At 38.1% G+C, this 22,212-nt stretch overlaps 1 protein-coding gene across 3 annotated transcripts in view; it reads left to right on the top strand.

Moving 5' to 3' along the window:
• The window catches only part of fbxo38 (F-box protein 38), a 95,240-nt gene extending 79,233 nt beyond the window's left edge, over positions 1 to 16,007 (top strand). For all 3 annotated transcript variants that reach the window (XM_046849017.1, XM_046849015.1, XM_046849016.1), the window contains 3 exons: positions 9,331 to 9,434; positions 9,617 to 9,730; positions 15,356 to 16,007. In XM_046849017.1, the coding sequence (XP_046704973.1) occupies positions 9,331 to 9,434; positions 9,617 to 9,730; positions 15,356 to 15,534 (397 nt within the window). In that variant the 3' untranslated portion in view covers positions 15,535 to 16,007. The remainder of the gene's footprint in view (positions 1 to 9,330; positions 9,435 to 9,616; positions 9,731 to 15,355) is intronic.
• Positions 16,008 to 22,212: the final 6,205 nt, after the last annotated feature.

Here is a 22,212-nt window from a genome sequence, read left to right as displayed (position 1 = left end):
ATAAAGCTAAAGCTGGGAGGGATGAAGAGGTACAAGAACATGCTTCTGAAATGCACCACACATCATTGGGGTCCTGAAGCCAATAGAGTACTTTTGAAATATTTGCAGCCCAATAATAGTATCTGAAATTCAGTAGTGCTAATCCCCCTTGAATTTTTTGTCTTTGGAGGAATTCCTTCCGAATCCTAGGTGTTTTCCCACCCCATATAAATGATAAAATTTGACTATCTAAGTTCTGAAAAAAGGATTTAGGTAAAAAAGACTGGGACACATTGAAACAAGTACAAGAGCCTCGGTAGAATGTTCATTTTTACACAATTAATTCTTCCTGCAAGAGAAAGAAACAGCAGATTCCATTTTTTGAGATCAAGTTTTAACTTGTCAATTAAAGAAGCAAAGTTTATTTGTAAAGTTTAGGAAAACCCTGTGAGATATTTATCCCTAAGTATTTAAAACCTGATACAGACAATTGAAACGGTATATCATTCCCTGAAATTTGGAGACCCCTACTGTTTACGGGGAAACAAACACTTTTTGAGAAATTTAATCTATAACCTGAGAATTCTCCAAATTGATTCAAAATCTTAACTACTTGTGGAATACCTACAATCGGGTCCAAAAGATAAAACAACATATCATCAGCATACAAAGATACCCTATGTTCTATGTTTCTACTGCTAATGCCAGTAAAATGCTTCGAGCATCTTAACGCTATGGATAGGGGTTTAATGGCTAAAGTAAAAAGTAAAGGGCTAAGAGGGCACCCTTGTCTCATACACCTTGATAGAGGAAAAGACTTTAAACGTACCCCATTTGTAATTATCGATGCCACAGGAGAGAATTATCGTAACTTAACCAGTGAGAGAAAATATGTTCCAAAGCCAAATCTTTCCAGCACCTCTGACAAAACCTGTTTGGTCGCCACAATTTAAATTCCCTATTACTGTATCGAAACGTAATGCAAGGATTTTTGACTAGATTTTAGTATCGGCGTTAAGAAGTAATATTGGCCTGTAAGAACTACATTTTATGGGATCTTTGCCAGGTTTTAACAATAGAATTATGTTCGCTTCATTCAAAGTTTGCGGCAAGCTTCCCCTTACAAAAGAGTCCTTAAACATATTAAGAAGAATAGGGGCTAATTTATCTGCAAATTTTTTGTAAAAATCTATAGGGTAGCCATCTGGGCCAGGGTTTTTTTTTGTTCTGCATTAATGAAATAGCATTTAGAATTTCCTCCATTTGTATGTTTCCCTCCAAATATGTTTTCTGCGCTGAATCAAGAGTGGGTATATCTACACTGCCCAAGAATTCCAGCATTCCAGAGTTTAATGTAGGGCTTTCAGAAGCATATAAATCTAACAAGTAGTTCCTAAAGGTTGTATTAATTTCAATGGGATTAATGATTAAATCATCATCATTGTTTTGAATTTGAGGTATAATTTGAGAGGCAGCTTTAGATTTTAATTGGTAGGCTAAAAGTCGACCTGCCTTTTCCCCATGTTCATATATATACCCTCTAGCACGTAATAAGCACCATTCAGTTTTATTTGTTGAGGGCAGGTTATATTGGACTTTATATTGGCTGAACCGTTACTTATAAAGTTCTGGTGAGGGAGACACAGAATAGAGGCAGTTCAGTCTCCTAATAGAGTCAATGAAATTGTCTAATTTTTGTTTACGCTTTTTATTTAGAGTTGAAATATATGAGATTATTTCCCCCCTTATGACTACTTTCAGTGTTTCCCACAATGTAGATGCCGATATAGATTCTGATCTGTTATGCAGTAAGAAGTTATCTATAGCCGTAGTTACGAATGTACAAAATTCAGGGTCTGATAACAAGGACGTATTTAGTCTCCACAGAGGCCGTTCGTTGTACCTCAGATTGCAAACAAGATCTAATTGCACAGGAGCATGATCTGATTCCACAATAGGTAAATAATCGATTTGTTCAACAGAAGGAAGGAGAGATTTATTTATAAAAAGTAATCCATTCTTGAATAGGAGTGGTGTACTTGCGAGAAATAAGAGTATGCTTTGCTGCGTGGAAACAGAAATCGCCACGGATCAACGGCTCCCACTTGATCAAAGAATGTGGATAAGGCATGGGCCATTTTAGAACGGGATAATGACCTGGGGTTGGAACGATCGAGGGGTGGATCCATAACAGTATTCAAGTCACCACCGAATATCATGCGATGGGAGTTAAGATCTGGCAAAATAGAAACAAGCTTATTAATAAAACTCACATCATCCCAGTTGGGGGCATATACGTTAACTAATAAGACAGGAACATGATACAAACTCCCAGAGACTATAACATATCTACCCTAAGGATCCATAATAGAAGCAGAGATCGTAAATTGAATGTTTTTGTGTATGCCAGTGGCCGTGCCTTAGAGTCCCACCATTGATTTTCTGAGTCTAAACTGATCGCTAATACGTAGGTGTTTCTCCTGTAGGAATATTATTTCAGATTTAAATTTTCTTAAATATGCCAAAATCCTGCTCCTTTTGGTTGGGCCATTTAGGCCTTTTACATTCCAGCTAACAAATCTAACTTTCGACCCCCCAGGAAATTTAGCTAAATCGGCCTTATTAGCCATGTGCAAGTATAAATTTAAACAGGCAAAAACAGCACAGAGATGCAATCAGCAACACAAGTTTCCTCACCGTTAAGAACTTCTGTAGACATAACATAAAACAAAACTTCTTGTAATAAACAACACGCAAAACCAAACCTCCCATAATACTCCCTAAGCTTGTTTCCCCAACAGAAACAAGCAGCAGCAACCATTTAACTCACACGGCTCCCGGTTATCCGTACTCTACCACTTAAACTACTTGAGGAGCCCAAACCACTAATATATACATGAAGTACAGCATAGCGTCACTACAATGAGTCGTGCAGCTTAAACTACAAGGCATTAAACAGAAACAAAAGCAAAAAATCTGTCTCTTCTTGGTGATTTAAATGACCACATCCCTGAGTGTTTTGCTGTTATTATTCACCTTCGCAGAAAGTGCAGCCTGTTAGCCAAAGCCAGTTTTTAATCTTGTGCATGAGTGCGTTGTCTGTAAAAAGTCTCAGCAGCCGTAGGTGAATCAAAGGTGTGTTTCCTCCCCGAACTTCACTCGGATAAAAAAGTTGAAACTTTATGCCTTTCTGATAGAGGGACTGTTTAACTTCTTTGAATCCGGCGCATTTTTTTCGCTAAGGCTGCACTCAGATCCGGGTACAGTCTCAGTGACACTCCGTTGTATTTAATATCATGTCGCCTGGCCCAGTGCAGTGCCCTCTGCTTTTCCTGAAATCGGTGGAAGCAGACAATGAATGGTCTTGGAGATTGTCCTGCACCCGGTCTGGGGCGAAGCGAGCGATGTGCACGCTCAAGTTCAGGAGGACTGTCAAACACGCTCTCCATAGTTTCTTTAAGCAACGCAGATACGAATTTAACGGGGTCTTTTCCATCTTCACTGCCTTCCGGAATGGTAATAATACGCAGGTTAGCCTTTCTGGATCTGTTCTCAAGATCATCAATATGGTCAAGAATAGATAAATTTTGCGTTTTCAAGGCTGTAATCGCCGTTTCCGTTGCGACCAGCCTTTTAAAGTTTTCACCAGCTAATACTTCATTGGACGTGAGTCGATGCTGAAATGAGCTTACTGTTTCCCTTAACGTGTCAAGTGAGGCTTGCAACGGCTGGATTGAATCATGAATCAAGCTTGCCAGTTCGGAGATTAGCTGACTCATCGACAAATTGTCTGTGTTGTCTTTAACAGGTGAACCCTTGCTGTTAGCGGTTTCGTTAGACGCCATGATTGCTAACTTGCCCGCCATAGTAGCACCTGAACGTGTTGCTGGTGCAGTACCTTGCTTCTGCTTCAAGTTGCTTATTTCTCTTCCCGAATTGAGTGTAGATCTTATATTTGATGTCGTTAAGCAATTAGATTAAAAAAAAGAAGACGCTTTAACAGGTTTGAAAGGAGTGTGGTTGGGAGGTCCTCGTCCCCGCTGCCCTCTCTCACATTGCCATAACCGGAAGGACATGCAGTTTTTAAATGAACGTTTTTATTATTGAGTGAAAACAAAATCCAAAACTACATGGCTCTGTGTGAAAGTGTTTGCCCTCTAAACCACCCTTAGAAGGCCACCCTTAGAAGCAACAACTGCAATCAAGCATTTGCGATAACACATTAATTGTGATTAACACATTAATCTCCTGGCCCGACCCCTCTGTCAAATCACGGGCCACAATGGGTTCTAAACGGGCCACTAAACGGGCCACTCACGGCCCACCCAGCCCCTCTGTCAAATTTTAGAACCCATTGTGGCCCGTGAGTCAAAAAGTTTGCCCACCCCTAGTGTAGTGTGTTACTAATGTTACTAATTGAGACTGTGGTCTGAGCTCTCTTCATCAGTGACCAGGTCCTGTCATGAAGTTCTAGGCTCCCTCACCTTTCTCAGGATCATTGATACTCTACGAGGTGAGAGAGTGCATGGAGCCCCAGTCCAAGGAAAACTGACAGTCATCTTAAATTTCTTCCATTTTTTAATAATTGCACCAACAGTTGTTGTCTTCTTACCAAGCTGTTTTCCTATTGTCCTGTAGCCCATCCCAGCCTTGTGCATGTCTACAATTTTGTCCTTCGACATCTCTTTGGTCTTGCCGATAGTGTATTGGTTGGAGTCTGATTGAGTGTGTGGACAGGTGTCTTTTATACAGGTAACAAGTTCAAACAGGTGCAATTAATACAGGTAATGAGTGGAGGATAGGAGGGCTTCTTAAAGGCAAACTTTTAGGTCTGAGAGAGACAGAATTCTTGCTGGTTGGTAGGTGATCAAATATTTATTTCATGCAATAAAATGGAAATTATCTATTAAAAAATCATACAATGTGATTTTCTGTATTTTTTTTTTCTAGATTCTGACTCTCACAGAATCTATCGTAGTACCTATGATGAAAATTACAGATCTGTCTGTTATTTGTAAGTGGGAAAACTTCCAAGAAATCGGGAGTGTATCAAATACTTATTTGCCAAACAGTAGCTGTGATTCTTCCACATCCTGAGGCCTCTATTTTCTCCAAGTTCACTCTTTGATGTTATCTTGAGAGAATCATGCTCCTGAGATGTGCATTGCCTTTGATTTATATGAATTTATTTTATATTCTGGAAATTTGGGATATGATTAAATTATATTAAGGAGCACTGGCCTTTTATTAATTATAATATCACTGGTATATAAAAATTGTGTTCCCATGGCAATAGTGGCAGGGAAAATCAGTGATGAATTTTATGAGAGAGAAACCTACAAAAATAGCTCATATATTTTAGAAAACCTACAGTGGGGGAAATATTTATTTTATTATTATTATTATTCAGCACAACTTTTTATTTTTTTATTTTTTATTAAACCGAGTCCCAATGCAGCAATACACATGAAATTTTGACCACACATTGGCATTAACTTGAGAAATCTATACAGATAAAGAAATCACAATATTATTATTAACATCATAATTGTCCTTCTGGAAGGTCACCTACATCTCATCCTAATCATTCTGGTAGATGGCAACAGATTCATGTGAAATATTACCTGGTATATGGCTCCAATGAGCTACCCTTCAGAAATATGGTGTTCTCCTCCAAGTATGGCATGTGATATTATTGCCGTCATTATTGGCGTATATTATTGTTGTTTAGAAAACGTAATCAAGTTTTAACATGCATTTTCTTCATCATGCCTACATGCTACATCATGCTACAGCATGAGTGTCCATGGAGGCTGTGACGGTGGAATGCATTGCCTGTTGTTATGTGTGACAACTCTACCTGCTGCCTTCAAGTCTTACTGTAGCTCTTTCCAAGTGGTACTTGGCTCTTGGGCTATTCTTCTGTCTAACTTTCTTACTTCCTGATCAGAAAACTTGCAAGGAGCTCCTGTGCATGCCCGGTTGGTAATGGAGTAATGTTTCTTCCATGTGCAGACATTGGCCTCAGTGGTGCTTATAGGAACATTTTAGGAGTTGTGAATATGCCTGTGACTGGTGATTGGGGCAGACTTTAATGGGCATGTAGATGAAGGAAAACAGAGAAGGAAACAGAGGTGATGAGGAGGTTATGGGTAGGTATGGCCTGAAGGAGAGGAATGTGGAAGGGCAGATGGTAGTAGATTTTGCTAAAAGGATGGAAAGGGCAGTGTTGAATACTTATTTTAAGAAGAAAGAGGATCATAGGGTGACGTATAAGAGTGGAGGAAGGTGCACACAGGTGGATTATGTTCTATGTAAGGGATGCAACCTGAAGGAGATTGGAGACTGTAAAAGGATTTGTACCGATTAGCCAGGCAGAGGGACCGAGCTAAGAAGGATGTGTTGCAAGTTAGAGCAATAAAGGATGGAGATGTAAATGTGTTGACTAGGGAGGAAAGTGTGTTGAGAAGGTGGAGGGAGTATTTTAAGAAACTGATGAATGAGAAAAATGAGAGAGAGAGAAGGTTGGATGATGTGGAGATAGTAAAGCTGAAAGTGGATACGATTAGTAAGGAGGAAGTGAGAGCAGCGATTAAGAGGATGAAGAGAGGAAAGTCGGTTGGACCAGATGACATACCGGTAGAAGCATGGAGATGTTTAGGAGAGATGGCGGTGGAGTTTTTAACCAGATTGTTTAACAAGATTCTGGAAGGTGAGAGGATGCCTGAGTTATGAAGAAAGAGTGTTCTGGTACCGATCTTTAAGCATAAGGGAGATGTACAGGCCTGCAGTAACTACAGGGGAATTAAGTTGATCAGTCACACCATGAAGTTATGGGAAAGAGTAGTGGAAGCCAGGATGAGAGAAGAGGCGATCATCTGTGAGCAATAGTATGGTTTCATGCCAAGGAAGAGCACCACAAATGCCTTATTTGCTTTGAGAATGTTGATAGAAGTATAGAGAAGGACAGAAGGAATTGCATTGTGTATTTGTGGATTTAGAGAAAGCGTACTATAGGGTGCCAAGAGAGGAGTTGTGGTATTGTTAGAGGAAGTCAGGTGTATCACAGAAGTATGTGAGGGTGGTGCAGGACATGTATGAGGACAGTGTGACAGCAGTGAAGCGTGCAGTAGGAAAGACAGACTGGTTCTAGGTGAAGGTTGGATTGCATCAAGGATCGCCCCTGAGCCCTTTCCTGTTTGCAGTGGTGATGGACAGGTTGATGGACGAGGTCAGACAGGAGTCTCCCTGGACTATGATGTTTGCGGATGATATTGTGATTTGTGGTAAGAGTAGTGAGCAGGTTGAGAAGAGCCTGGAGAGGTGGAGGTACACGTTGGAGAGAAGGGAAATGAAAGTCAGTAGGAGTAAGACAGAGTACATGTGCGTAAATGAGAGGGAGGGCAGTGGAATGGTGTGGTTACAGTTAGAAGAGGTGGAGAAGGTGGTGGAGTTCAGGTACCTGGGGTAAACAGTGCAAAGTAATGGAGAGTGTGTTAGAGAAGTGAAGAAAGGAGTGCAACAGGCACAGGCAGCAGCACAATACATTGGACGCGCAGCTGGGATGAGCGTAAATCTCGCCCTGTGAGATGCCCCACTCTCGCTAGCGGTCGACGGAGTAAAGTTGTCTCAGTGTGGATTTTTTCGGTTTCAAATGGTTTCAAGCAGCAATTTTAGTGATAAAAGCATGTCTTCCAAGCACCCAAGTATGTCTCCTGCTTGAAGTGAAAAAAAGAGGAAAGCTATCAGTTTAGAATAGAAAATTAAAATGATCAGCATGAAGCAGGCAGGACTGTCAGTCATAGTACCATCTTCGACTTAAGATATTTTTGACTTAGGATGGGGTCGTCGTAACGTATCTCCATTGTAAGTAGAGGACTACCTGTAGTTATCACTATTAATCTTAAAACTCATTAAAAAACTCCTATATTTTTGCTTATCTCTGAGTTAAAACACAAAGTAGTTCAACCAGCATCGCATCTACACAAACTCTTTAAATCTTGAAGTTTCTGTGGCCTCTTCTATGAACTCTGATCTTTTGTTATTTCTATAGATTTTTAATGGGATTCAAGCCTGGGCTATTCTAGCAGCTTTATTTTCTTTCTCTGAAACCAATTAAGAGTTTTCTTGACTGTGTGTCAGCCCAACACCATGATGTTCCCACCTCCAAACTTCACTGTTGGTATGTTTTTTTGGGGTGATGTGCAGTGCCATTTGTCATCCTAACATGGTGTGTATAATGGCATCCAAAGAGTTTTGGTCTCATCTGACCAGACTATATTCTCCCAGTATTTCACAGGCTTGTCCAAATGTTGTGTAGCAAACTTTAAACAAGCTTCAACATGCCTTTTCTTTAGAAATGGAGTTTTGCGTGTTGAGCATGCACACTGACCATGGCGGTTGAGTGCATTACTTATTTTCTTTTAAACAATTGTACCTGCTAATTCCAGGTCTTTCCACAAGTGGTCCTTGGCTCTTGGACAACTCTTCTGATATTCTGTTCATTCCTCTGTCAGAAATCTTTTGAAGGTCTGCTTTCACTTCTAGTTTCAACTCTGCCGGTTCAACACTGTTCCTTTCTTGGACTATGTTTAATTGATTCTGATCACTGCAGCCTGGGAACATCCTACAAGAGCTGCAGTTTTGAAGATGCTTGACCCAGTCATCTAGCCACCACAATTTGTCCCTTGTGCAATCCTTACACAGGCCCATTTTTTCTGCTTCTAACACATCAATTTTGAGGACAAAATGTTCGTGTCATAATGTCATGCCTGGTCTGTGCATATATTAAGTGAAATTTGTAGCAGCATGAAATGTATTTTGTACAAATGGCAGAAAATTATTATTATTATTGGACTTAATTATTGCAAATCATTTCCCAAGATATTAACAATATATAAAGTATCTCACAAAAGTGAGTACACCCCTCATATTTCAGCAACCTTTTTAGTATATCTTCTCAAGAGACAATACTATAGAAATGAATCTTAGATATACTTTGAGTAGTCAAATAACTCAAATAACATTTTTAAACAAACAAGAATTCTGGCAAATTTTCCTCTCTAGTTTGAGCTTGTCCTTTATTGACAAATTCTGCAGACGTCTCAACAGTTTGTACTTCTGGTTTGGATACTAATAATTAATTTCTATAAGAAAGGAAAAAAAAAACATTTACAAATCTGTGTCCACAATCTATTTATAGTCTGTGTCTACAATCTATTTATATTATGTTTGTTAATTTACAGAACATTTCCTAGAAATACAATTCAAGCAATAATTCAAATATTGTTTTATTTTGTGTATATGCTCCTTCCTATTTCCTTTCTTAAGTGTTTTTTGTTGATCCAACAGGGAATTAATCAAGAATGAATTCTTCCCAGAGGCTAGAAGAACCGAAGCAGACATAAAAAAAAATCCTCACTACCCATGGGGCAGAGACATCTATACCTTAGAGGGTGAGAGGAAGCAGGTCTGGGATCCTGCTAGATATAATTTTCTGCAAAGGGATCTGTGTATGACCTGAAATTTATTTATTTTATTTTATTTTTTTAACTAAAAGTTTAATTGATGGATTTAAACTATTTTCTGTTGTTTAACTCCATTACCATGAAACAGTTTACTTCATTCTCTACTTTAGGTGTAGTAGATGGGGCACCATACTCAATGATCTCTGATTTCCCATGGCTTCGTTCTCTACGTTTAGCAGTACCCAACAGTTATGCTCGTTGTGACTTTGAGGATGATGAAAGCAGTAAGTAAAGATCACTGTGATGTTGTTGATGACCAGATGGACGGTTTTCATTAAATCTGTAAAAAAAATGTATATTTACTTTTGAAACCAGCATTAATTTGTTATTCATGGCTGTATTAAAATGCTACACTAGGCTTTCCTTCATTAAATTAATTACAATTTTATTTGTTTAGCGATTTTGGACATTTTTCCAATGCAGATTAACAGAAATAAATACATTACAGGTATACATTTTAGCATCAATAATTACTCCTGGGTACCTATGGGTTTATTCATAATGAGCAAGCCAGTTGTGACGGTGGCATAGAAAATTCCCTGAGGTGCTTATGGGGCTCAAACCCTAAAAGGAACCAGATTCAATATAGAACCCATTCTTATATAAGTGACAGAGAACGCCAATTCATATGAGTTAATATATATTCCTTCACATGTATCTTCATCAAACTAAAGTACTGATTATTTTGCCACAGCACTGTTGAAATCCTATAACCCAGCTATTAGGTTTGCACAAGCCAGTGCATTTTTAGTGCCGGTTCCAAGCCCGGATAAAAGTTGCGTTAGAAAGGGCATCCATCGTAAACCATGTGCCAATCAAATATGCAGATCACAAATCAGATTTTCATACCGGATCGGTCAAGGCTCAGGTTACCAACGACCACCACAGGTATTGTTAGCCAACAGGGTACAGGTGGAAATTGGGCTACTGTTGGCCAAAGGAGGAGAAGGAGTGGAGGAAGACGTCTACAGAGACAGCAGGGAAAGGAAGAAGTGTAGGAGAGTGGAGTTTTGGGTTGGTAATTTAAATGTTTTTACTATGACTGGTAAAGGGAGAGAGTTAGCTGATATGATGAAGTGGAGAAAGGGAGTAAGGTCAGGAACATTTGAGGGGGGTTTAAACTGTTCTATCATGGTGTGGATGGAAAGAGAAAATGTGTAGGCGTGATTCTAAAGTAAGAGTACAGTAAGAGTGTAGTGGAGGTGAAGAGAGTTTCTGATAGGGTGATGAACGTGAAGCTGGAAGTTGAAGGGGTGATGACAAATGTCATCAGTGCCTATGCTCCACAAGTGGGTTGTGAGATGGAATAGAAAGAAAAATTTTGGAGTGAGTTAGATGAAGTGGTAAAGAGTGTACCTAGAAAAGAATGATAAGTGATTGGGGCAGACTTTAATGGGCATGTTGGTGAAGGGAACAGAGGTGATGAGGAGGTGATGGGTAGGTATGGCCTTAAGGAAAGCAATGTGGAAGGGCAGATGGTGGTAGATTTTGAGAAAAGGATGGAAATGGCAGTGGTAAATACGTATTTTAGGAAGAATAAAGAGGAGCATAGGGTGACGTATAAGAGTGGAGGAGGGTGCACACCGGTGGACTATATTCTATGTAGGAGATGCAAACTGAAGGATATTGTCCCCTGCCAACACCTTATAGCCTCCAGTGTAGCTAGACAGCAACGGATGGTGGTCTGTAGAATAGCTTTAGAGGTGAAGCAGAAGAAGGAGGAGAATGAGGACTGAAAGAAGAATAAGATGGTCGAAACTGAAGACTGTAGTGTAAGATTCAGGGAAGTCAGACAGGGGCTCAGTGGTGGTAAAGAGGTGCTGGATGATTGGGCAACTACTGCAGAAGTGATAAGGGAGACAGCTAGAAAGGTACTTGGTGTGACATCTGAAAATATAAAGGAAGACATAGAGACATGGCGGTGGAATGAGGAAGTGCAGGAGAGCATAAGAAGAAAGAGGTTGCTGAAACAGATTTGGGTTTGAAAGAGAGATAAGAAAAGTAGGCAGGGAGTACAAGGAGATGTGGCAGCAGGTAAAGAGGGATGTGGTGAAAGCCAAGGAAAAAGCATAATAGGATCTGTATGAGAAGTTGGACACTAAGGAAGGAGAAAAGGATTTGTACCGATTGACCAGGCAGAGGGACCGAGCTTCGAAAGATGTGCCGCAAGTTAGAGCAATAAATGGTGGAGATGGAAATGTGTTAACTAGTGAGGAGAGTGTGTTGAGAAGATGGAGGAAGCCAGGCTAAGAGAAGAGGTGACCATCTGTGAGCAACAGTATGGTTGTATGCTGAGGAAGAGCACCACAGACAAATTATTTGCTTGAGAAGTATAAAGGAGGTCCGAAGGAGTTGCATTGTGTGTTTGTGGATTTGGAGAAAGAGACAAAGTGCCGAGAGAGGAGTTGTGGTATTGTATGAGGAAGTTGGGTGTTTTAGAGAAGTGTGTGAGGGTGGTGCAGGACATGTATGAGGACAGTGTGGCAGCAGTGAAGTGTGCAGTAGGGTTTAAGGTGGAGGTTGGACTGCATCAAGGATCGGCTCTGAGCCCTTTCCTGTTTGCAGTGGTGATGAACAGGTTGACGGACGAGGTCAGACAGGAGTCTCCATGGACTATGATGTTTACAGATGATATTGTTATTTGTGGGGAGAGTTGGGAGCAGGCTGAGAAGGGCCTGGAGAGATGGAGGTATGTGCTGGAGAGAAGAAGAATGAAAGTCAGTGGGAGTAATTTGTGATAGAAGGGTATCTGCAAAAGTCAAAGGGAAAGTTTATAGGACTGTGATGAGACCTGCGATGTTGTATTGTTTAGAGACAGTGGCATTGATTAAAAGAAAGGAGGCTGGAGGGTAACAGAGCTGAAGATGTTGAGATTTTAATTTTGGAGTGACGAGGATAGACAGGATTAGAAACAAGTTTATTAGCGGGACAGCGTATGTAGGACGTTTTGGAGACAAAGTGAGGGAGACGAGATTGAGATGGTTTGGACATGTGCAGAGAAGGGACATGGGGTATATCAGTAGGAGAATGCTGAGGATGGAGCCACCAGGAAGGAGGGACAGGAGGAGGTATATGGGTGTGGTGAGGGAAGACATGCAGGTAGTTGGTTTGAAAGAGGCAGATGTAGAGGGCAGAGTAGTATGGAGACGGATGATCTGCTGTAGTGACTTTTAATGGGAGCAGCCAAAAGAAGAAGAAGAAGACTGTTGAAATCCTGAAATCCTAGGTTGAAAAGGACCCATTAGGTGCTTTAATACTTTTTATAGCCAAAATAATTTTGGAAAGCTTACTGTCTCTCCTATATATGCTTTTTGAACATCGAAATCTAGATGATGCCCCTCCCTTGAGTTAGAAAAACCTTAATTTCCAAGAAAGTCTAGCCAGTAGATTTTGGCATGTGGCTATGGAATTTTGCCCATTCAGAGTATTACTGAATTTAGGCACTGGTGTCAGATGAGAAGGCATTAAGCATTTCAATTCATTCTGAAGGTGTTCAGTGTATATTGTAAGGGCTTGCCACACCAATTTTTCCACTCCAACCTTGAAAAGACATGTCTTTATGGTCCTCCATGGTAATGCTTATATTTGTTTGAGCTAATCACAGTGAATAAAATAACATGTTTAAGCAGTAAAAGGCTAGGTTTTTAGTAACTTTTACAATCGCCATATTGTTGGAAAGAAAACTGTGCCAGAGCATTTGCAAAATGGTATGGCAAAAAGTGGTCAGAGGAAGGACAATCTGTAAACTTTAATAATTCAATTATTTTTTATTTGTATTGTGCTTTTACAATGAACATTTTTAAAGCAGCTTAACACAGATAATGTGATCAAAATGAAAAAGATGTTCTTTATAAATGTAAGTTTGTCCCTGATGAGCAAGCCGGTGGCAAATGGCAACTGGCGAGATGGCGTCCGGAAGAAACCTTGAAAGGAACCAGACACGAGGGAACCCATCCTCATCTGGGTTGCAGCGAATGTCCATTAATTACAGATAAACAATGTTGCAGGGTACAGTGATGGTGATCAGATGCAAACTATAGTCCTGAGTCAGTGTAGCAGGACATTTTCCTGGACATTAACTACAGTTCAAATCCATCCTCAAAGCTCCTATTCTTACCCCGTAATTTCATGGAAGCGTTGATGAGAAACTGTCCCCAGATGCACAGAGTGGCTTCCAAATGAAGAGAACACTATCCAGAGGCCTGGATGAAGTGGGAGGGGGCAGGAACAGTGGTCAATGGAACCTCAGGAGCGTGAGTGAGTGAGAGCGAGTGAGAGCGAGTAAGAGCGAGTGAGCGAGCGAGCGAGCGAGTGAGCGAGTGAGTGAGATTATTATGTATCCTTATTGTTGTATAAAAGTGAAGGACTCTGTGCAGTTGGGGACTCCGGCAAGACTCGCTATGGCAGCATAGCTAAATGGGAGAACCAGAAGGTAACACAGACATGAGGGATCTCTGGGATAAGAGACGACCCACCACACCACCCTTAACAAACCTGAGTGAACGTGTGAGAGTGAGTGGATGACAGCATACAAATATCCTAGTTCACCAGACACTCTATATCCATGATCCCTCCAGATCTTCTCCTTTACTTAAGAAAAATCTACTGATAAAAGACTTGACTAAATAAATATTTTCAGCCTTGAAATGAACACAGAAGTCCCGAACACTAATTGGAAGGCTTTTCCATATCTGTGGGGCTTTATAGGAGAAAGATCTGCCCTCTGCTGTAGTCTTTATTATTTGAGGTACCAACAAATAGATTGCACCTTTTGATCTTATTGGTACAGAAGTTCACTGAGATACTGCGGCGGAAGACCATTAAGTGCTTTATACGTCAGTAGTAGTATTTTATAATCAGTACGAGATTTAATTGGAAGCCAGTGTAGATTAAAAATAAAGGTAATGTGGTAATAGAAAGGTGTCAGAGTGCACACTAAGTCTAAATGCAAGTATAAATAAGTCATTATTCCCTGACCAGGGAATAATGGAAAAACTTGTCAGAGTAAGGCTCCATATTACCTTTAGACACTGGTGTCACCAGCCCTTAAATTTTAGCATCAGTCTTGGTTCAAAAAAAGAAAGACTGGATCAGCATCAGTCCTTAATGCATTATTAATGCATGGGGAACCTCTGCCAATGGCCACAGTTGTGTTTTGTTGCAGCACAGGTGCTTGAAAGAAAATAACAAATTAAGTTATATCATTAATATTCAATAAAATTTGAATACTACTAATAATTCATCTGACTCGTAATGGTTTTAGGAACATGATAAAAATTTGTGTGTAATGTGCATTACAAACGTGTCTGATCCATGGAGGTTCCATCTCACAAATTACAAAATTTAAAAGTTGTTGATTTTTTTTTATTGATCAGTTTTGACTTGCATGGAATTCGAGGCGAACTTAATATTCCAATCAACTCCATCATACTTGTTGATTTCTACTAGGGTTAGCTCTATAAACAATGCTTCTTGAGGTTTGTGTAATTGTTCTCATTTTTTAAATAATTTACTTTTCTATTGGTATTTGATATGTTTTAATTTGAAATTTTTAAATTTGACTTTTTGAATCTGTTTCAAATTACCCTGAAGCTGGTTGATTGTAGTAGCCTAACTCCTTACTAACACACTTTCTGTTAAATACATTTTTCTTGAGGTGTTTTGTTATCTTATATGGGGAACTGAAAACGTTTGTGTTCTACATTCTCGTTCTTAATCTTATTTTAGTGGTTTTTGGGGTTTTTTTTGTTTCATTATGAAAGTTAAATGTGGATTAAAGCTGAAATTCTGTGTTATTACATATACTTTACACCCTAAATTTCTAAGGCAATATGCATTATTTTCTTCAGCTACTATCTATGCTCCACGGCGCAAAGGACAGCTTTCAGCTGATCTCTGCATGGAGACCATTGGTGAGGAGATCTCAGAGCGTCGTCAGATGCAACTAGGTGTGTTTCAGCGGGTAGCTGTTATTTTCATCCATTACTGTGACATGCATGGACAACCTGTGGATGATGACTATATGTAAAGCAAATTGCTTAGGGACTTAAACACAATTTTCTTAAAAATTCTTTCTACAAATGATTGGAAACTGTGCCCAAAGATGCTTTCTGAGTTACGTTTATTTTTAGAAAAACAGTTGTGATCAGATAATTCTAGAATTGAGAAATGTTTTTCAAGAAAAATCAATACATGCTTTCACTGGGTTGTTTCTTTCTATGTCCTCACATGGTAGACATATCTGCCTCCATCTTCGTAAAAGTGCATGTAGGAAATAAGTGAATAAAGGTGCTTGTTTTGTTATATTATTTAGATAGATAGATAGATAGATAGATAGATAGATAGATAGATAGATAGATAGATAGATAGATAGATAGATAGATAAAATATAAAATCACAATTGTCCTTGTGTGAATTTCGATACATACTATACATCAATAAAATAATATTGTTCAGCAGTTTGTAAACTTTGCAACTTTGAATAAAGAAAGTTTTACAATGCTTGCATTTGCAAACTTATAAATTCATTCTTTAAATTGTCCTGTATGTCTGTGTTATTTTTATGTAATACCTTAATTTTTAAATGTTTGGTATCTTTGTAAAATTAGGTTGGTTTCATTTGTTACATACATTGTAAATATGTTGTGTTTTTATAGGGTGTTCCCCTCTTTATACATGCTTGGGCAATGCATAGTAACTAGGTCATTTAGAGATAATTTCTCAAAATGTATTTGATTTCTTAGTGACTACAGAGCTATCATCTTAGTCTCATGTGTATGAATGAAAAAAGCATAAACCCATTGCAAGAAAACTTTACAATGATGGCTTATAACTGTTATTAAAGACTAATAAGGTTTTTGTGTTAGTGTATTATTTTATGTATTTTTATACACTGCCTGGTCAAACAAGTGTCACACTAATGTGACTTTTGATGGGCCATATTTTGCTTTTATTATGGCACACCTTTTGTCATTATTTCACAAAGCTTATGCAATGTCACAAAATGTATTTCTGTCCAGAGTTGCATTAAATTTTTTCTCAAGATATACTGATGATGGGAGAGTAAGACCACTGCATAAAGTCTCTCCAGCACATCAAATACATTCTCACTGGGGTTAAGGTCTGAACTATGTGGTGACCAAGCCTTGTGGGGAAATGATGTCTCTCACACCCATAACCGCTTTTTTTGAGCCTTATGAAGCCTGGCATTGTCATCTTGGAATAAGCCTGTGCCATCACAGAAGAAATAAATCCACTGTACTGGAATGGTAAACTTTTCATTCAGTATGTTCAGGTATTCCTCTGAACTAATTTTTGGGGCACATAACGTTGCTAAACCTAGACCTGACTGACTAAAGCAATCCTGTATGCACACCTGTAAGCAATATTTGCTTTATAAATCACAGATCACCTGCAAGTGTGTGTACGTGAATCAGCCTCTTATACACCTGTGCACGCACCCAAAAAAAGTAGTAATCGTGCAAAAAGTGAAGATAAATATGTAGCATATGTACAGCATGTGAATAAATATAAAGGCTATAACAGTGCAGAGATGTGTGGACATCATTAAGAAGTACAGATAGATGTTCTAATGCTATGGCATTGAAGAGGAAATGTGCAGAAGTGGAAGGTTATAATATTATGTCATTTAAGAAATGTGCAGTTGAATATATATATATATATATATATATATATATATATATATATATATATATATATTGTACAGAGGTTATTAAATTAAATATTTAATTGCAAATTAATTGCACATTTCTATCTGTTCTAAATGTACCATATATTAATGCTTCCTTTTTTAATACTAAGCAACATAGACATTGAGAAATATGGATGCAACATAAAGCATGAAGACAAAAAATTCTTGTAAATATTTTAAAGTAATTATGGTGGTTTAAATGACGTAAATCATCAGGACACCAAACGGAACCTTTGCTATGTTTCCACATGGACAGTTAATGAGTTGATACCGGAGAATAATTTAAGTTAAAAAAATATTAAAATATTTTTCGGCGAAGTTTATTTATTTTATATCTAAGTAAAGAAAGGATGTCGTGAATAAGTGTATGTTTTGCTCTAGGTTTTAATTTCGCTTCTTTTATATTTAGTTATTTATTTATGTATTTTTTTTTTTAAATAAAATGGTAAAACAGAAATGTGCGCTGAATTGAGTGCGTTAATAAAATTTAGTGCCGTTTAAAAGAATTTAAATTTTGACAGCCTTATATATATATATATATATATATATATATATATATATATATATGTGTGTGTCTCTCTCTCTCTCTCTCTCTCTCTCTATATATATATATATGTATATGTATATATGTGTGTGTGTTAATACAAAACTAACTAAAAATGTTGTTACCTAATGAATGTGTCCAGGCTGATCATCCACATATAGAACACAAGCAGAGAAAAGATGATGACGATGATGATGATGATGATCAGGTGATCAGGAATGTCTCTGTTCTCAGTCATGTTTACATCACTGACTCCCTCTGTCTCATCCACTTTAACTTTACTTCTTGTTGCCTTCTACCTGCTCATTCATAAACTAGTCTACATCTGTGGTGAGAGAGACAGGACATTATACACCAGTGGATTGAAAAAGACACACAATGACAGGAAATCGGTTGGTGGGCTAAAATCGGTGCGCAGTTAAAAAATTAAAATATTAACATTTCCCCAAATCAATTAATTAAAACTAAACTAACGAGCCGGGTTTGAAAATATGAGAAGTAGAAATACAGATATTTGTGTAAAAATGTAATGAGTAAAAGTAAAAAGTTGTCTGAAAAATAAATAGTGGAGTAAAGTACTGATACCAAAAAAATCTACTTAAGTACAGTAACGAATTATTTGTACTTCATTACTTCCCACCTCTGGTTATGGGTAGGTTTTGCTAAAAATATATGTTTTTAATCTGCACTTAAACTGGAAAAGTATGTTTAAACCCCAAACACTGTCAGGAAGACTATTCCAAAGTTTAAGAGCTAAATGTGAGAATGCTCTACCACCTTTAGTGGACTTTGCTATTCTAGAAACTACTAGAAGTCTGGGGTTTTGAGATCTCAAGGAGTGTGATGGATTGTAGTGTTTTAGAAGACTGGAAAGATACATGGGAGCTAAATCATTTAGGGCTTTTTAAGTAAGTAGCAGTAGTTTGTAGTCAATTGGAACCATAACAGTTAGCCAGTGTAGGGATGATAAGATTTGGGTTATATGATCATATTTTCTCGACCTTGTGAGAACTTTGGGTGCTGCATTCTGGACTAACTGTAGCTTGTTTATTAATGGTGCAGGACAACCTCCCAGTAATGCATTACAATAGTCCAGTCTGGAGGTCATGAATGCATGGATGAACTTCTCTGCATTAGGTATAGGCAACATGTTTCTTAGCTTAGCAATATTTCTAAGGTGGAAGAAGGCTGTTTTTGTAATATAGTTGATATAATACTTAAAAGGCAATTTGCTGTCTAAAATAACTCCCAGGTTGTTTACTGTTGAACTAGTAGTTACAGTACATCCTTCTAAATGCAGGTTGAAAAGCACTGGTACTGGTTTTTGGGCCAATGAGCAAAATCTCTGTCTTATCAGAATTTAATAATTTAAATGTCATTCAATCTTTTAATTCTTTAACACACTCAGTTATCCGAGCCAATTGAGCTGTATCGTCTGGTTTTGATGAGGAATATATTTGGGTATCTTCAGCATAACAGTGGAAGCTAATCCCATGCCTTCTAATAAAATTTCCCAAGGAAAGCATGTATATTGTTGTTAGGTCATGCCCAAAGAAAACTTACTTCTTGAAGATGTTTCCCATGTGATCTACGATGCTCATGGTGTCTTTTCTGATCAGGGAAGAATCACACAGCACAGAGAATGGTGCATACAGTGCCTTGCGAAAGTATTCGGCCCCCTTGAACTTTGCGACCTTTTGCCACATTTCAGGCTTCAAACATAAAGATATGAAACTGTAATTTTTTGTGAATAATCAACAACAAGTGGGACACAATCATGAAGTAGAACGAAATTTATTGGATATTTCAAACGTTTTTAACAAATAAAAAACTGAAAAATTGGGCATGCAAAATTATTCAGCCCCTTTACTTTCAGTGCAGCAAACTCTCTCCAGAAGTTCAGTGAGGATCTCTGAATGATCCACTGTTGACCTAAATGACTAATGATGATAAATAGAATCCACCTGTGTGTAATCAAGTCTCCTGCACTGTGATAGTCTCAGAGGTCCAAATTGGGTTTCCTAATGAGGGGCTTCATAACTGCAATCTTGAAGGGTTTAGGGACGTGACCTAAAGATAGTGAGGAGTTAATAATATTCAGAAGAGGCTCACCAGCTTTGTGTAACACTTCTTTCAGTAGTTTAGTTGGAATGGAATCTAACAGACATGTTGTTGATTTGGCTTTGGTAATAACATCATACAGCTCTTTCTGTCCTATACTTGTAAAGCAGTGTAGTTGTGGAGTTTTAGGTAAGATTGGATCAGGAGATGATGCCAGAGGTTTGTCGTCCACAATTGTTTTTTTTATATTTTAATTTTTTCAGTGAAGAAAGTCATGTCCTCATCTACTAAAATGTGATGGAATACATTTTTCATATACTTGTTTTGTTGTTCATTTAGCTACTGTGCTGAAAAGGAACCTGTGATTGTTTTAGTTGTTTTCTATGAGTTTGCTCAGGTGTTCAGCTTTGGCAGCATTTAGCACCTGTCTGTAGCTGAGCATACTTTTTACGCAATTCTAAAAACCTCCAATTTAGTTTTCCTCCATGTTCCTTCCAGATTACAGGCTGTTCTCTTGAGGGTATAATATGACTATTATACCATAGTGCTGGTGTTTTTTTGTCCAACCTTTTTTTTAACCGGATGGGGGCAACAGTGTCGTGCATTGTAGTAGAAAACAACAAAAACAATCCCAGGTTCCTTTTAAGTACAGTAGCTAAATTTACTACAAATCAGGTATCTGAAAAATGTGTTCCATCCCATTTTAGTAGTGAGGACTTTATGAATTTCTTCACTGAAAAAATTGATAACATTAGAAAAACAATTGTGGCGGTCCAACCTCTGACAGCATCTCCTGACACAATCTCACCTACAACTCCACAACTTCACTGTTTTACATGTATAGGACAGGAAGAGCTGTATGATGTTATTACCAAAGCTAAATCAACAACATGTCAATTAGATCCCATTCCAACTAATCTATTGAAGGAAGTGTTACATACAGCTGGTGAGCATCTTCTCAATATTATTAACTCCTCACTATTGTTAGGTCACGTCCCTGAATCCCTCAAGTTAGCAGTTATTAAGCCCCTCATTAAGAAACCTAATCTGGATCCAAACACGCTATCGAATCACAGACCCATTTCAAATTTCCCATTTATGTCTAAGATTTTGGAAAAGATTGTCTCTGCTCGGTTATGTTCCCACTTGCAAGAGAACAATATCTTTGAAGAGTTTCAGTCAAGTTTTAGGCCCCATCATAGCACAAAAACTGCCCTGGTTAAAATCACTGATGACCTGTTTTTAGCTTCAGACCAAGGCTTCATCTCGCTGTTAGTTTTACTAGATCTTAGTGCTGCATTCGACACTATAGACCAGGGGTCACCAATCTTTTTGACACCGAGAGCTACTTTTTGGGTACCGACTAATGTGAAGGGCTACCAGTTTGATACACAATTCTGAAATTAAAAAAATCCTCAATTTACCTTTAATTATATGTTATTATTAATAATTAATGATATTTATCTATGTCAAACTCAATTGCACATGGGGCCAAAACTCAAAGCACACTTTACGAACATTATAAACATTTATTGAACACACTAAAACAATGTTTTTTGAACATAAATATGAATAAGAACAGACAGGAATATTATTTCAGAATAAATCAACTTTAACTTTAAATAAATAGCTCTCCATAAAAAGAAATATGAACATGCTGCAAAAAAAAAAAAAACTGAAAAAAGAAATAAAAATTGTGTTTTTAAGTAAACGTTAAAATAACAACAAATCAAAACAATCATGCTCTTATGCCATTTTATAAAAAATAATCTTAAACTTTAAATAACTTAAAATATTTTGCTCTGCATAAAAATATCTCCAGTCAAACACCAGACATCACACCTTCATCATGCAGCTCTTCAGAAACTCTCCCTCTCCCTCACACCCGACTGATGTGCCTCTGATTTCTCCTCTGCTTTCACACCAGCTTCACTTTATGATTTTGCTGTGGTGAAAAACGTCTGCTGAAAGTCAGATTCTTCTTTAACTCTTCTCCTTTCTGTATCTTCTGCTCTGCTATCAGGTTTTTCAGCTTATCCTGATGTTTTGTCTTATAGTTCCGTCTTAGATTCAATTCCTTAATTACAGCCAAATTTACTCCACTAATAAGACACACGGGTTTACCCGCAGTGTCAGTAAACGTATACTCAGAATCCCATCGGTTTTCTCTTTCACTTTTCTCTTTACCATTGTAAGGGGCTTCACAATAACTGTACAATAGGGTTAAATACATCAACAGAAGCTCGACTTGATTGACGCTGGAATGTTTCCAGGTAGTCTAGCATTCGGTAAGGCAGCTGAAGCGCTGCATTATGGGATCTGTAGTTTGTGTTATCAGCGCTTCATATTGCCTGAACATTAATAACAATAATAATAGATCTATATAAAAT

The sequence above is a fragment of the Silurus meridionalis genome, chromosome 5 (genome assembly GCF_014805685.1).
Source record: "Silurus meridionalis isolate SWU-2019-XX chromosome 5, ASM1480568v1, whole genome shotgun sequence".
Taxonomy (NCBI): Eukaryota; Metazoa; Chordata; class Actinopteri; order Siluriformes; family Siluridae; genus Silurus; species Silurus meridionalis.
Note: the sequence above shows the minus strand (reverse complement) of the source record. Positions and strands in the feature narration are given on the sequence as shown.